The following is a 16,020-nucleotide window of genomic DNA, read 5'->3' as shown; positions in this document are numbered from 1 at the left end:
GTGCCCACCAAGCCCAAATAGTTAACTCCTTCAACTCCTTTGTTGTCCTCACTTCACAAATTGAAATAAAATACATTTGGAAAACAACTTCTAAATGGAAAGCAACAACTCAGAGGCCAATAAGTTGAACAGATTCCTAAGTTCCAAGATGTGAGAACAGTAGCATTTGAAGAATTGTATGGATCTGCTTCTTAAAACAGTCTGTGAAACAAGTGCTTATGCTTGAAAATGGTGTTTTCAAAGAAATAAACATTTGGGCCACCAAGCTGAAGTGATATTTATTCACTGAAGCATAGTGTAAATACAGCTGGGAACCCACAGATGCCTCAAGTAAGTCAACAACCTCACACATTTCCACTACTTTCCCCATGCTAAAGCCTATCCAGATACTCAGATTTTTGCCCAATTGAACAAACACTTTGCTTGGAGAAAATGGATTTTGCCAATCCTTAGTCTGAAGACCCTTGTCAGCCAGCCCCACTTAATGTATTCGGCCAAGATTTATGAAGAATATTCTGGGTTCCAGGCATTATTCATATGAGCTTTAAGAAAAACAAGGGATGATACAATAAAAATATAATGTGAGCCATGTACGTAAGTGCCACATAATTGTTTTTTAAGTGATAAGGTCTCATTATGTCACCTATGCAGACTTGGAACTCCTAGACTCAAGTGATTTTCCTGACTCATCCTTCTAAGAAGCTGGGATTATAGGCATGCATCACTGTACCCAGTTTCATGTGTTATTTAAAATTTTCTAATAACCATATTTTAAAAAGTAAAAAGACACAGGAGAATTTTTACTAATTTATTTTAATTAGGTATATATGACAGCAGATGCATAATTGCAGCACAATTTTTTCATTTCTCTGGTTGTACATGATGTAGCATCCCACCATGTGTGCAGTCATACATGTACCTAGGATAATGATGTCCATCTCATTCTAGTATCTTTCCTGCCCCGATACCTCCTCCCCACCCCCTCCCTTCCCTTTGCCCCATCAAAGTTCCTCCATTTTTCCCATGTCCCCCCCATTATGGATTGGCATCAACTTATCAGAGAGAACATTCAGCCTTTGGTTTTTTGGAATTGGCTTACTTCACTTAACAGGATATTCCCCAACTCCATCCATTTACCTGCAAATGCCATAATTTTATTCTCTTTTAATTCTGAGTAATATTCCATTGTGTATATACACCACAGTTTCTTTATCCATTCATCTATTGAAGAGCATCTAGGTTGCTTTCACAGTTTAGCAATTGTGAATTGAGCTGCTATAAACATTCATGTGGCTGTGTCACTATAGTATGTTGATTTTAAGTCCTTTGGGCACAAACTAAGGAATGGAATAGCTGGGTCAAATTGTGGGGAGCCATTCTCACACGTGACTGGGCAACTCCTGGTTTGGGTCTGAGGCGCTCTGGCTAAACTGTGTCAGAGCTTTCCCAACCCTCTCCTGGTGCGAGAGCCTGTCGGTGTGGGGGTGTGACTGACCACTGACCCCAGGGGCCAATCACTGACTCTGACCTTGGAGTGCGGCCCCCCTCAACCTTCATTGGATGGAATTCTCCCCTGAATTTCTTGTTCCCCAATAAAAGGCTACTCCCTGGCGTGCTCCCTCTCTCTCTCTCCTGCTAGCCCTGAGTAATCCTTGCTGCCCTACCGGGTGGTTCGAGGTGGGAACTAGAGGGGGAGCCATCTCGGACCTGGTCATAGAAAAAGGTAACTGAGTCTGTGTGTTTATTTCGATCTCACTAGTTAACTTTTATGCCAAGAACCTCATTAATGAAACCAGTGCGCTGGTTGCATGGTGGAATCAAATGATGGTTCCATTCCAAGTTTTCCAAGGAATCTCCATACTGCTTTCCAGATTGGTTGCACCAATTTGCAGTCCCACCAACAATGTATAAGTGTGCCTTTTCCCCCACATCCTCACCAACATTTATTGTTGTCCGTATTCTTGATAACTGCCATTCTGACTGGTGTGATATATTATCTTTACAATACTTTTGATTTGCATTTCTCTAATTACTAGAGATGTTGGACATTTTTTTCATATATTTGTTGATTGAATGTATGTCTCCTTTTGAGAAGTGTGTGTTCAGCTTCTTAGCCCATTTATTGATTGGGCTGTTTGGTTTTTTTGGTGTTAAGTTTTTTGAGTTCTTTATATATCCTGGAGGTTAGTCCTCTATCTAATATGTGTGTGACAAAAATTTGCTCCCAAAATGTAGACACTCTCTTTACCTCATTGATTGTTTCTTTTGCTGAAAAGAAGCTTTTTAGTTTGAGTTCATCCCATTTGTTAATTCTTGATTTTATTTCTTGCACTTTAGGAGTCTTGTTAAGGAAGTCAGGGCCTAATCCAGCATGATGAAGATTTGGGCTTACTTTTTTCTCTAATTCCTAGGTCCTTGATCCACTTTGAGTTGAGTTTTGTGCATAATAACCCTGCATGTGAATGGAAATTAATGATATTAAATTAAATCCAAGCGAGGTGCAGGGGCGCAGCCTATAACTCCAGCATCTCAGGAGGCTGAGGCAGGAGGATCATGAGTTCAAAGCCAGCCTTAGCAACTTGGTGAGGCTCTAAGCAACTCAGCAAGACCCTGTCTCTAAATAAAATATAAAAAAGTTCTGGGGATGTGGCTCAGTGGTTAATTGCCTCTGGGTTCAATCCCCAATACCCCCTGCAGAAATATTTAACCCAATATTTTCAAAATATTATTTCAACATGTAATCAGTATTTAACATTGAGCTATTTTACACTCTTTTTTTGCACTGTTTTCAAAATCTAATGTCACTATCATCCAAATTAATGAGTGAATTACAACTCCCAACAGAGATCCTGTGGAATGTAACTCTTCGAATCACCTCTTTAAAAGCCCTCTGACCCTGCTGATGGGCAGGAAATAGCCTCTGGGACAGGAGTCCCCTGTTTTTTTCCTTTGCTAGCAAAGCAATAAAACTTCATTTTCTGTTTTCTCCAAAAAAAAATCTAATGTATGTTTTATATTTACAATACATCTCAGATTCAGACTACCATAGTTAAAGGGAGTTAATAGCCACATGTGACCAGTTGCTACTATACCGCACAGAATATATCTGAAATGTTCTTAACTGTTAGTGCTCTTCACAGAAGAGTCCTTCAGATGTAGTCCCCGACAGTAGAAATAGACTTTGTCTCCTGCTAACTGAAGTTTCCATGCATTCAACAAGTGGCATATTTTATTCAGGATTATCTGTAATATGGTAGGCCTTGTTGAAAGGAACATAGAATGAGCCCACAAGCAGATTCTGGAGGACAGGTGCCTGGGCTCACACTACAGCCCTATTTTATACCCCCAGCCCATACCCTCACATCCCCTGTTTATTTCCCTTTCTCCACTCTATCTGCCACCACTACTTCTACTCCTATCCTATAACTTTGCTTCCAAAAGTTTCACTCAAAGAATATTATTGTCTTGATTCTGATTATAACACTGTGTATTGAGTAACAACCATACTCAAACTCTGGAGATACAGGAGTATCCCATATAACCACACAATGTCAGGTAGAGAAAAAAGACTGAAGAACAGAACAGTGAAATATTGTGCTAAGTGAAAGAAGCCAAATATTATTTTCATTCTATCTATATAAAATAGACACAAAGGACCCATATTGTATGATTGTATTTATATAAAATATGCAGAATAGGCAAATTATATTGGCAGAAAGTAAATTAGTGGTGCTTAGGGCTGAAGTTCAGCCCTAGGGAAGGTCGGGTGAAGAGAATGGGCAATGACTGTTAAGGGTACAGGTTTTGGGGGGGATATTATAATAGATTGTGGTGATGGTTGCACAACTCTGAGAATATACTAAATATTTAGAATATACTAAAACCAATAAACTAGTGGAGTATAGTAGTGCCCGGCTGTAATTCCAGCCACACAGGAGGCTGAAACAGGAGGATCACAAGTTCAAAGCTAGCCTCAGCAAATTAGGAGGCCCTAAGCAACTTAGTGAGACCCTGTCTCAAAAAATAAAAAGGGCTGGGGATGTGGCTTTAGTGTTAAGCACCCCGGGTTAAATCTACAGTACCAAAAAACAACAACAAAACAATAAATGGTACATTTTAAATAAGTATGCTTTATACTCTATGAAATAAAGTTGTAAAAAAAAAGATCATTGGCTGCTGCTTTGATATTAAATTGAGAATCTGTAAACTATAGCCTATAGACCAAATCCAGCACACACCATTTTTGTACAGCCCATGAGCTAAGAATGATTTTTACATTTTCACATGGTTGGAAAAACTCAAAAGAAAAATACTATTTTGTGTCATGTAAAAATTATGTAAAATTTAAATTTCAGTGTCTATTGATAGAGTTTTATTAGAATATAGCCATACTCATTTGTTTATGTATTGTCTGTGGCTACTCTTGAGCTACAACAACATGGAGCTGAGTATTTGAGTTGACAAGACCATATAGCTAGTGAAGCCTAAAATATTTAGTACCTGGTCTATCATAGAAAAAAAAAATGTGTTAACCCCCTATAGTGGCAAAGGAGGAAGCAGGAAGACCAGTTGAGTTTCCTAAGTATCCAGATAAAAAAATAATGATGGTTTGGGGCTGGGGTTGTGGCTCAGGTGGTAGAGTGCTTGCCTACCACGTGCAAGGCCCTGGGTTTGATCCTCAGCACCACATAAAAATAAACAAATAAAACAAAGGTATTGTGTCCAACTGCAATTAAAAAATAAATATATAAAAAATTATGATGGTTTGGTCTAATGTGGTAATAGTGGAGTTAGAAGCAAATTATGGATATGTCTTTTTTTAAACATGGTGTTATTTTTTTAATACCTTTATTTTGTTTTGTTTGTTTGTTTATTTATTTATTATATGGTGCTGGGGATCGAACCCAGTGCCTCAGGTATACTAGGCAAGCATCCTACCACTGAGCCACAACTCTAGCCCCTGGATATGTCTTGATTTTAGAACTCACAAAGTTTTCTGATGAATAAGATTTAGGATATGAGAGAATGGTCAGCTCCTTTGTTTCTGTCCTGAGCAACCAGGTGAATGGTAGAGTCTGAGGAATATGCAGGGTTAGGGGGAAAATAAGAAAATTAGGATTTGAATATGTTAAGTTTGGGAATCACTGAAAAAGCAATGTATTTCCATGTGGAAATAGTGAGGAGTCACTGTATGTACAGATCTGGAATTTATGGAAATAATTGGGTCTAAAGATATAAATTTGGAGTCATCAATGATATGTAAATCTATGAACGTGAACGTTTTGGAATATTGTCTATTGTCTATAGGGAAAATATAAAGTAGTCATTGCAGTTCTATGTTAACATTGCAGGCGTCCCAGTATATTCTGTATAATTTGGGAAGTCCTTTTTACCTAAATATAAACTATTCTCAGCCTTTCACATGCCATCAGTCTCATCTCATTGGTAGTTGAGGCTGCTCCTGCAATGTCACACACAAGAGTTCAAGGTTCATTGCAGACTATTAGTTTCCTTTTATTGGCCCCTTAAATCCCACTGAGGACATAGTATGTTGACAATACATCCCCCTTATGTTTCTTTTATTTTTTTATTTTTTATTTTTGGTGTTGGGGATTGAACCCAGGGCCTTGCACATACTGAGCACATACTCTACCACTGAGCTGCACTCCTAGCCTTATGTTTCCATTTTCACACTTTTTGGGAACTTCTGTGGTGTCTTTTTGTTGTTGTTGTTGTTTGTGGTGCTGGGGATTGACCCAGGGTCTTGTGCATGCAAGGTAAGTACTCTACCAACTGAGCTATATTCCTAGCTCCACTTTCTGGGAACTTCTAATTTTTAACCTTAAATTGTTCCACTTGTAGACAGTCTCCTACCAGCAAGCAACCCAAATAAGCCTGAATTTCTTGTGCTCAAGGGAGCCAGGGAGTTTTTATATTGCTCACACAAATGATGCTTTTAATAGACCAGTGACATTCTCATATTTCCTATCATTCGTGTTGTGAGGACAGATTACTACTGTAATTTTGGAAAGGAAGGATATTATTACATAAACAGCAGATATTCATCCCAGCAGTCTATGGTATGGATAAGTGGATAATTCAAGTGTAAACCCCTGGACATGGCATCAGTGTCCTCACAGATGTTCCCATCTGTTTGTCCTGGTTCGTATCCTAACACATACACACGTATGTGCATTTATGACCACACACACACACACACGTCTGCATGTACACCACAATCTGAAGTTCAGCTCATCCTTAAGCAGTCCACATGCTTACTTCCTATACCTTTTCACTTTCTGTTTGCTTTTTCCTAGAATGCTTCCTAGAAATCTTAAAGATTTGACCTAAATGTGGCCCATAGGAAGCCTTGCCTGACATTTCTAGGCAGTTTTTGTCTTTTTGCTCTTGGAAACAAGTCAGTTCCACTGTTATATCAGTGTTAATTTTGTTGGGATCATGGATTCATTGTCTTTCTCCATGGACTACATTCTTTTCATGTTTGCATTCCTAACATCTTTCACAGTACCTAGTATTTGGAAGTGTTTACTAGCATCTGCTGAGAGATGAAGAAGGCTGAACCTATCTCTGCAGACTGAGAGACTGCAATGAGCAGTAGAGGAGCAGGTTTGACTTGCTGAGAGTTGTGTCTTATTTGGCTTCCTTGGCTGATAGCAGCTGTTCTTTGCACATCCTATTGCTTTACCAGCCCTGCTTCCCTTGAGCTTCAAAGCAGTGCTGACACTCTTGTCTTTATAAGGCAGCTAGGGATTTGCAAGCCACTTAAGCTCCTTTACCATCACATTCCTTCCAGCATCCCACATCAGAGCATAAGGCATTTCCAAGAACTACTGTTGCTTTGAAAAGTCTCTGTTAAGTCCCAAGGCTCTGCCAGCAGGATGCATTTGTCAGCCCTCTTTTGGCAAAATACACACACCCCCGCACCATCAGTTTTATGTTGCTTCTGATTGGCATATTTTTTCACTATCTAGGCCAAAGGCAACATCAATCATTCTTCTGCTAGCAATTAGCCATCTGAATTCAGGTCTATATTTCCCTCCAATAACTTTCCAGGTCATAACATATAAAGAGTAAAATTCCTAGAAGTAACATTCAGGTAGCTGAAAGTGCATTTGAAGTCAGCCCACAGATCAGCAGTGATATGCTCTGTGGCAACTTCAGTCAGCAAAGCCAAAGGGCAGCTAGAAACTCAGACTTTCTGGAGTGTTCTTCATTGATTCTTTCAACAAAAAAATGCATTGAGACACCACAGGCACTGCTCTGGGTGATGTGAATACAGTAGAGAACAAAACAGTCATTGAAACCTTGGGAAAGTTAAATCTGTTAGAGGAGACTTGCAAATCACAAATAAGCAGGTAAGGAGCGAGTGAATGCTTTCTGTCATTTCTCACAGCACCCAAATGACTTCCTGTGAGTAGAGGACTTATATATCTGAAGTCAGAGCAAGGATTGGCTGAGAGCATCCAGAAAACAGCCTTGTTAAGGGTTCTGAGCCTCCAACAATACTGACACCTTGGATCCAACATGCATCATGACAACACTGATAGTGATTGCAATCTTTATTAATTTATTTGCTTTATTTATTCTCTTTTTAAGTTTTGTTGCACATTCCTTTCTTGGATAAAATGGCGTTGCTCCCACTTACACTAGTGAAAATAGCAGAAAATGGAAATGTCAATTCTATAAAATAGATCATTTTTCCCTCAACTAGCACATCTCCTCTCAAGCCTATTGGACTGTTATTACTGACCAACCTCAGAGCATACACATGGTACTATACACATCTCCAAATAGGGAATCCTGGGCCATCTTCAAACAGATTATTGTCCTGAACAGAGATTTCCTTTTCCTCCACCTGGCCCCTCCCCATGTGGTCAATTTAGAGTTGTTCAAAGACACTACTCTTTTCCCTCTGAGATGGTGTCTTGAGGTTTGAACCTGAAGGTAAAGTAAGTGGCAGTTTCAAGTTCCTGTGATGTGGTCTGTTTAGCATGGGGTTGGGGTGATGCCTTTTTTAGGACCTTCCTACTTCCACTCTTTTCTCTACTTCACATATCATCTATCTGTCCACCACCAGTCAGACCCAAGTGGAGCCCTTTCTTCCTGCTGTTCACTTTCCCCGTTGTCCTTTCTCTCTTCATATTCTTCAGGGTCTTCTTTCTGGCTTCCAGGTTGGAATTGCTGTCTTCACTTCTTTCTGAATTCTGTGGGCTCTGCCCATTATAATCCTGTGCTGGCTTTTCCTATGGTTTTGGATACTTGGGATCTTAGTTTTATGAGTACAGTCTACCTCCCTGCCAGCTTTTTTTGGGGGGGCTCCCCTGTGTCTGTCTAGAGAACTCAGCCTCAGGCCCTTCACTTTCATGAATTCTTTCATGTAACACAACATTAAAGGCACTTTGTACATGCTAGGTTCTAGACTAGAAGGTGGGATGCATCACCCAGTCCCTCCCCAAGGTACCTCTGGATAGGGAGAAGGTCTGGCCTGAATCTAACCCAGACACCTGCAAAAAAAAAAAAGCTTGCAGGTGTCTGGCAACAAAGGCAGAGGATAACCTCCTCTGGCTGGGGGAGGTACCAGGCTCTCCAGGCAGAGAAATGGAAAGAGGAATTTTCTGGTAGAGGGATTAACATTCATTAATCTGAGGAGGAATCAAAGAGCATGAAGTATTTTGGGAGTTTGGTGGAATTTGGTGTCACTGATTATGCAGTGAAAACAGAAATAATGTGGGAGATGAGACTAAAAAGGTCATTTGGAATCCAAACACCAAGAGGAAGAAAATTAATATATTATTTCCTTTAATCCTTACAATAGTACCTTCCAGATTTGACTATCTCTACTTTGCATGTCAGGAACTTGAAGCTTGGGGAGATTGAGTGACAGTGGTAGATACCTGGTTAAGAACAGTGGTTGACAGGGCTGGAGATGTAGCTTAGGGATAATGCTTGCCTAGCCAGACAGAGAGAGAGAGAGAGAGGGGAGGGGAGCAAGGATGGAAGGGAGGAAGGAAGGAAAGGGGGAAGGAAGGAAGAAAACAGTGTTATTTGGAGAGGGCCTGGGGACCAAAAGACTAAGACGAGGGGAAAACGGAGAAGGAGAAAAATGGAGTCATAGGACTTGCTAACTGACTGGATGGTGTCAAGAAACCTTCTTTAAATGGTTTCTCTTAACCAAGGGACAAATCAGATCCCCTCAGCCAGCTTCCAGAGAACTCTGCTCTTGTTTGAAATCCCCTCAGCCAGCTTTCAGGGCTCTCTGGTTCTTATTTATTGCTTTCAATTAATCCTCTTCATTGCTTCAATCTCTGTGTACCTCAACAATGCCACATTCAAGGCACAGACACCTGGGTGTACATCTCCACCCACCAACCCCCCTGCCCTGCCTTGTCCCTCCTAGGTACAGTCACCATTTTCCTTTTTGTCTCAGTTCTCAGCACAAATTCTGCCAAGTTGTCATCCTTCATTTTAACTCAGTATTCTTGCTGACCCATGGATGCAGAATCTCTTCTGGCCTTACTAGCATCTGTGAGACTTTTTTTTTCAGTGGTGGGAACCAAACCTGACCTCTCACATATTAGGCAACTGCTATATCACCGACTGAGATACATCCCCAGTACCCATAATTCCTATTGGCTGGAAGCCAACTACTCACTCATAACAGAAACCCCTATCTTCCCAATTTCCCTCCTCAGGATAGCTGACAAATTGACACAGGAGCTAAAGCAGTGTGCAGTCCCAGGTCTGAGGGACCAGAAAGCTGGTATCCCCTTCTAATGCTGTAAAAAGAATTTCTAGGGTTCCTGGAGGTCCAGAAACTTCAAACTCATGCTAGAGCTTATCTCAGCATATGTAAATTGTTGGCCTTCGTGTCTTTCTTTACCCAAGCTGACATCTCTTTGAGTCTAATCACGATATCTGACTGTGGCCCTGGCAATGCACAATGAATACTTCTCAAATAGATGAGTGACAGACTCCCAGTGTTCCATGCATGTGCTGTGTGTCCTCTATAGCTGAGTGTCCCAGGAAAACACTTCCCACAACTCCACCATTGCCCAGGTCTTCCACAAATAATCCAGTTATCAAAATGAGGAAGATTCTCCACTTTGGTCCAATTCTTGCAGACCTTAAGCACTTATGTGAAGCCCATTTATTGCTGTGCCACCAGGGGGCTCTTCTTAACATACAGGATTTCCAAAAGCAACCTCACAAGGGCTTCCCATCTGTATAGCTAGGAATTAGCAGCAGGTTCCTTTGTTAATATTGAATCTGAGGCAATGTGCCCATTTCTTAGAGGATAAAGTTGGTCATGGTGCCTTTAAAGGGTCACCTATCCCAGGGCTGGGGTTGTAGCTTAGTAGAGCGCTTGCCTAAGACATGTGTGGCACTGGGTTCAATCCTCAGCACCACATAAAAATAAATAAATAGAGGTTTAAAAAAAAAAAGGTCACCCTTCTGCTTCTAAAATTTTATTAGGAAAATACTATTGTTTTCTAGAGTAGGGTCAGAAAAAAAATCAGCTTGATATTATGATAACCTACTTCCTACAGGACTATTAAGGATGAAAAGGGTCCCTCCCTGGGTTAGTGCAGCGTGAAGACTCTCAGCCCACCTTCTCCCTGGGATTTAGCCCTGCCTAGTTGTAGTACTCTACTCCAGCCTCATCCACCCCTGATCACTGACTCCTTTAAGCCAAGCTGCACTAGATTTGGGAGGCCTCTTGGGCAAGTCTCAAAGCCTTTGACCTCAACTATCTCATCAGTAAAACACTACATCTGTCTCACAGAGTTGTATCAGGGTAAATGCGCAAATGTGTGAGAGAGTGACTTGAAAAATGAGGAACCCTGTGACATTACACCTTGGCCTCGTTACTTAGTTCACCTCCCAGAATTAGGATAAACACCATGACCAAATCACAAAGAGGACAGATTAGAAAGGTTTTTCAATTATTGAAGAAAAATTATAGCAAAAAAATCAAATTTAAATGTTTAAATATAAATTAACTCTCTAGATTTTGCAAGATAAATTACCATTATACAACATAAAATTATAAGACCAAAAAATTGTTTCAAGAATGAGAAGAGATAGATTTTCTGTCCCACTGTGTGATGCCCCACTCTGCCTTGAGATTCTGCAGAATCCCACCAACAAGAAGCCTCTCACCAGATAGCCTCACAATCTTGAACTTCCCAGCTTTCAGAACTATGAGCCAAATAAATCTTTTTATTTATTTATTTATTTAGGTAACAGGTATTGAACCCAGGGGTGCTTAACCACTGAGCCACATCCCTAGCCTTTTTTTATTTTTTATTTTGAGATAAGGTCTCACTAAGCTGCTAAGGCTGGCCTTGAACTTTGCAATCCTCCTGCCTCAGCCTCCTGAGCCACTGGGATTATAGGCATATACCACCACTCCTGGCTAAACTTTTATTTATAAATTTTAAAAAAGAATCAGAGAGGGCTAGGGCTATAGCTCAGTGACAGAGTGCTTGCTTAGCATATGTGAGGCACTGGGTTCTATCCTTAGCACTACATAAAAATAAACAAATAAAGGCATTCTGTCCATTTACAACACTTTTAAAAAAAAGAGAGAGATATAGTCATTAGGATTTTGAATATTAGTATTTCATCTTATACAAATTTTTTACATTTTTGTGATTGAGTTGATTTATTTAAAAATACTTTACCAAAGTGAGTCACATACTGTTTTTCCCATTCATTCTAAAACTGATAGATAGTTACCAGGTTCATATTTTCAAGGCAGCAATATTCTTTATCTCATAGACTCTAGATAATCTGAAAGAAGGGAAACACCACCTCCGTGTGCGGCCTGCAGATATACCTGTTGCTGAGAGAGCATCTTTGAACTACTGGCGAACCTGGAAGTGTATCAGCAAACCCTCAGAATTCCCAATAAAAAGCCCAGCCTTCACAGGTACAATCATAGATAGGCTGGCCCCTCTGAAGACCACACCAGCTTCCCCTCTCTTCATCTTAACAGAAGGGACTTCCATCCAGAGAATAGTTCCATAGTCCCAATAGTCCCATCTCTTTGAGTTCATTCTGGATGATTTCTCTACCTCTTGGTCATCTCTTTTGACCTAGTACTCTACCACATGCCCTCTCCATGGCTGCTTGCTCACTGCTGCTCAGCATCCTTTTCCATGCTGTTTCCTCTACACACTGGTTTCACTTAGGCAAAGCTAGGATGCATTCCACTCCCACTCAGAAGTCAGGAACTTCATCAGCCACCAAAGAATGTCTCCAAGTGATCTCTGTCTGATGAATGCCTTGCAGCATAGATCAGCCAATCTTGGATACTAGAACAAGGCATTCATTATTATTGATGGGTTTTGAACTTCCAGGAGAGTCAAAATCATGTTTTATCTGTAAGTCACAGTGGTTGGTTTGGTCCATTAAAAAGAACTAAATACACAAATAAATTTAGTGACTTTGGGTACATAAGCCAAAATGTTACAATGTATCCCACTGTCCTTCAATGTCTATAGAAAAAACAGATTCCTATGTTCTAGTCCCCACCTCACTCCTTCTGAACCTTAGGGCTACATTTGAAAAGAGAGAGAGGGAAAGGAGGTATGTGGCAGGCACTCTCCTGGGTGGTCTCTCCAGCTTCTTCTGGGAACCCTGTATAATGAGAGTCCTGGTCTCAGGTGATGCCTCCTGTGTGTTCTCCTCCAGGCCTACATGACAAGGCACCTTTGGGGCTCATGGACACACCACTTTTAGACACAGAAGAGGAAGTGCACTACTGCTTCCTGCCCTTAGACCTGGTGGCCAAGTATCCAAGCCTAGTGACTGAAGACAACCTGCTGTGGCTGGCTGAGACTGTGGCCCTGATCGAGTGCGAGTGCAGCGAGTTCCGCTTCATTGGTGATTGCTCTGTCCATGGGTGGAGCAGGCTGATGGGGCCACCCACAATTCCCCACCCTACATCCCATACTCCTCAGAGGCCCAGTGTGGTGCATAGGGCCTCAGAGTTTCCTTGGACAGAAGTGCAAAAGGACCACAGTCTTTCTGGAGGCAAGCACATTGCAGTACAGACTCTCACTTGGATCAGAGTTATTTTAGTTCCTATTTCTTTGGGGATGGCCTGACTGTAAAGAGGCACTGAAGCTCCCTGAGGTGATGTCAGAGGCCTCAGAAGTCAGTGTAAAGGTCAGAGTGTTCAGCTGAACTCTTTCTCTGCCTTTAATATCTCCAACTGGGTTCCAGGCCTAGGTGCCTCTTACCATAGAATGAGGAAATAGAATTATTTCAAGGGATGTTCCTACCTGCTCAGAATACAAGGGAAGAAGGGTGAATGGTGACAGTTTTCCCAGAATCATGCAGAATGGCCAGTGTGAGCTTGTGACCTAAGGAGGGATAAGATCTCCAACCTTGCATGGGAAAGAGCTCCCTCTCCCCACAGCCTCGGGACCAGCTCTGCTAGGGATAGCTGGCAGAATCAGGGAATAGCTCCCTGTTTCCAAGCTGCAGTCAGCAGCTTCTACTGCCCAGAGAAGGCAGTAAACATTCAAGTTGATGCAAGGGCTCAAATGCCTGGAACCACAGCCATTCAGATTCAAGTCACTAGGAAGTTGTCTGTGGTATGCTTCTGAATCTCCAGGTTAATTCACACAAGACATTAGAGATGGCTCCATCTCTGCCTCTCACACTGCAATCCAGGCAGGGACAAACTCCAAGTGCCACTTGCCAGCCCAGGCTTGGCCAGGCCCCTTCTCTCTAAGCAGCATGACAACTCCCTCTTTTGGAATGACTGTTCTGGGGTCAAACTCACAGGATAAGTCTCAGAGTCAATATGCTCACTATAAGGGCCTGGCTTGGAATTCCAACACAGGATTCCAAACACAGGAAAGCAAAGTAATTTGGGGTCTTTCGTCTTGAAAGCCACTGAATCAAAGCTGATCAGGTATGTTTAGAAATTGTTCCAGAATAAGGAGAACCTAGGATAAGTTGAAAAACCAAAAACCTGCCAGAACCTGTACCTCCAGTGAAATCAGAAGTAGCCTTGTTAACTCATGTTGTTTCCCTTTGTTTTTCAAGTGAATTTTCTCCGTTCACACAAGATTTTGCTACCAGATAATTTTTCCAACATAGATGTGTTAGAAGCTGAAGTGGAAATTCTAGAAATTCCTGAGCTCACGGAAGCTGTGCGGTTGTACCGGATAAACATGGGTATGTCACCTGGGAACCCTCACCTTCCCTTGACATTCTGGGTCTGGGTGGACTTGAACTGGAAAAGCCAAGAATGTTTTCCCTCCCATTACCATTGTGGGCTTTGGGGTGGTGGTGAGTGAAGTGGATGCTCTAACTTAGAATCCAAGAATAGGAATTTTACCTAAAATCCTGCATGCCCTGTCTGCTCAGTGTCCCACTGATGGAGTTAGGGGACAACTACCAGGGCCAAAGGAATCCTTACCCAGCATGGAACAGGAAGAACCCAGACTGGATGAAGGAACCAGGCTGGAATGTCCTGGGGAGAGAGAAGAGCCTAAGGCAAGCTTCTAGCAGCAGGAGCTACCTATCCTGTTTACTGCCCAGAGAAGGCAGTAAACACTCAAGTTGATACAAGGGCTTCAATAGTGGAAATCCTAGGCAACTGAAACTTGTGGCATTTATCTCCTACTCCCCACCTTCTCTTCCAGACACAGCTGGAGAGCATGGGAAATACTTGGGCAAACTTCCCACCAATGCCTCAGTCATCCCACTAGACCCCAAATTCCCTTCTCTCTATTTCTCACAACTATTGGCTACTAAGCCTGTTTCTGTCTATTCCTGGTATTTCCTATCTTCTGTTCAGGCCAGAATGAAGCTCCTAGCCCTGCTTCATTCCAGCTTCTCCTCATCTCATGGTTTTGATTTGCTTTTCATCATCCCATTTCCCAATTCCTGTTCATCCATGGAAGCTACTGTGCATGTTTTAGAAGCTAGCTACCTCTGGGGACCTCAGTTGGCCTTCTGAGAATATGTAAAACCTTCTCAAATAACAAAGCTGAAAAAAAATGACTAACTTGCACATATGCAGTTTAGTCTGGCCATCATCAGACATTTGTTCCATGGGAATGAGGCCATTCCCTAACTTCAGGTCCAGCCTCTTTCCAGGCAAATGGAGTCCCATCCTATGCTGCATTCTGCAGCAGGTTTCAGGAGCCTGTCCCAGGGCCTTACAACCCTCTTGAGAGTATGAGTTCAGCCCCCTCCCTCAAGAACTTCTGATCCTTAGAGAACTTGGATCACTATGAGTTGGGCAAAGTAGTACCTGCTCCACACAAGAAATGTAAAGATGGATTTGTGTTTGTAGAAAGGCTCTCCTCCAATATAAAGCACAGGGTTAGCCTTTAATAAAGCATCCTAAAAGGGAGATAACTCTAGTAGCCCTAAAGAGGGACAGCTGACATCAAAACCTCAAGTCCTAGGTTTGTGGCTCAGTGGTAAAGCATTTGCCTAGCACATGTAAGGCACTGGGTTTGAGCCTCAGCACCACTTAAGTATTGTGTCCATTTATAATTAAAAATGTTTTTAAAAACCCAGCCCTTCCTTGCCTAGCTCTGCAGTTACTTGTACTGAGTACCTTGCCCTAAACTGAAAAACTGGGCAAGGGGAGGGTACTTAGTTAACCCCTCAGGGCACAATTTATCTGTGAAAAGATGATAGCACTAAATCTCTCACAGGGTTGATCTGAGGATTGGAGATAATACATGAAAATTCCCTGGCAGGTTACTCACTGTCCCACTATTGCAGGCTTTTATAGGCCATGACAACTGTGTTCTGTGGGTTATACGTTGGTGCTGGCTGCAGAAGAACAAGATCCCACCCATGAGCCACTCAAATACCTAAAAGTAGCTCTACATAGTATGTCTCTGAGGAAAATTCTGCCCAGGAGACCCAAGGAGACAGTAGGGACTGTGTGAATCCTAGAAGCCTGTCTCTCTCATTTGGCTCTGTGCTACGGTTGCTGATATTTTTTCCCTTGAATAGTTA

At 41.8% G+C, this 16,020-nt stretch overlaps 1 protein-coding gene across 1 annotated transcript in view; it reads left to right on the top strand.

The window, feature by feature from the left end:
* The window catches only part of Kctd19 (potassium channel tetramerization domain containing 19), a 28,876-nt gene that overhangs the window by 4,325 nt on the left and 8,531 nt on the right, over window positions 1–16,020 (top strand). The window contains exons 3-5 of the mRNA XM_077105686.1: window positions 11,803–11,953; window positions 12,718–12,909; window positions 14,083–14,214. Of these exons, the coding sequence (XP_076961801.1) occupies window positions 11,803–11,953; window positions 12,718–12,909; window positions 14,083–14,214 (475 nt within the window). The remainder of the gene's footprint in view (window positions 1–11,802; window positions 11,954–12,717; window positions 12,910–14,082; window positions 14,215–16,020) is intronic.

The sequence above is a fragment of the Callospermophilus lateralis genome, chromosome 18 (genome assembly GCF_048772815.1).
Source record: "Callospermophilus lateralis isolate mCalLat2 chromosome 18, mCalLat2.hap1, whole genome shotgun sequence".
Classification (NCBI taxonomy): domain Eukaryota; kingdom Metazoa; phylum Chordata; class Mammalia; order Rodentia; family Sciuridae; genus Callospermophilus; species Callospermophilus lateralis.
Note: the sequence above shows the minus strand (reverse complement) of the source record. Positions and strands in the feature narration are given on the sequence as shown.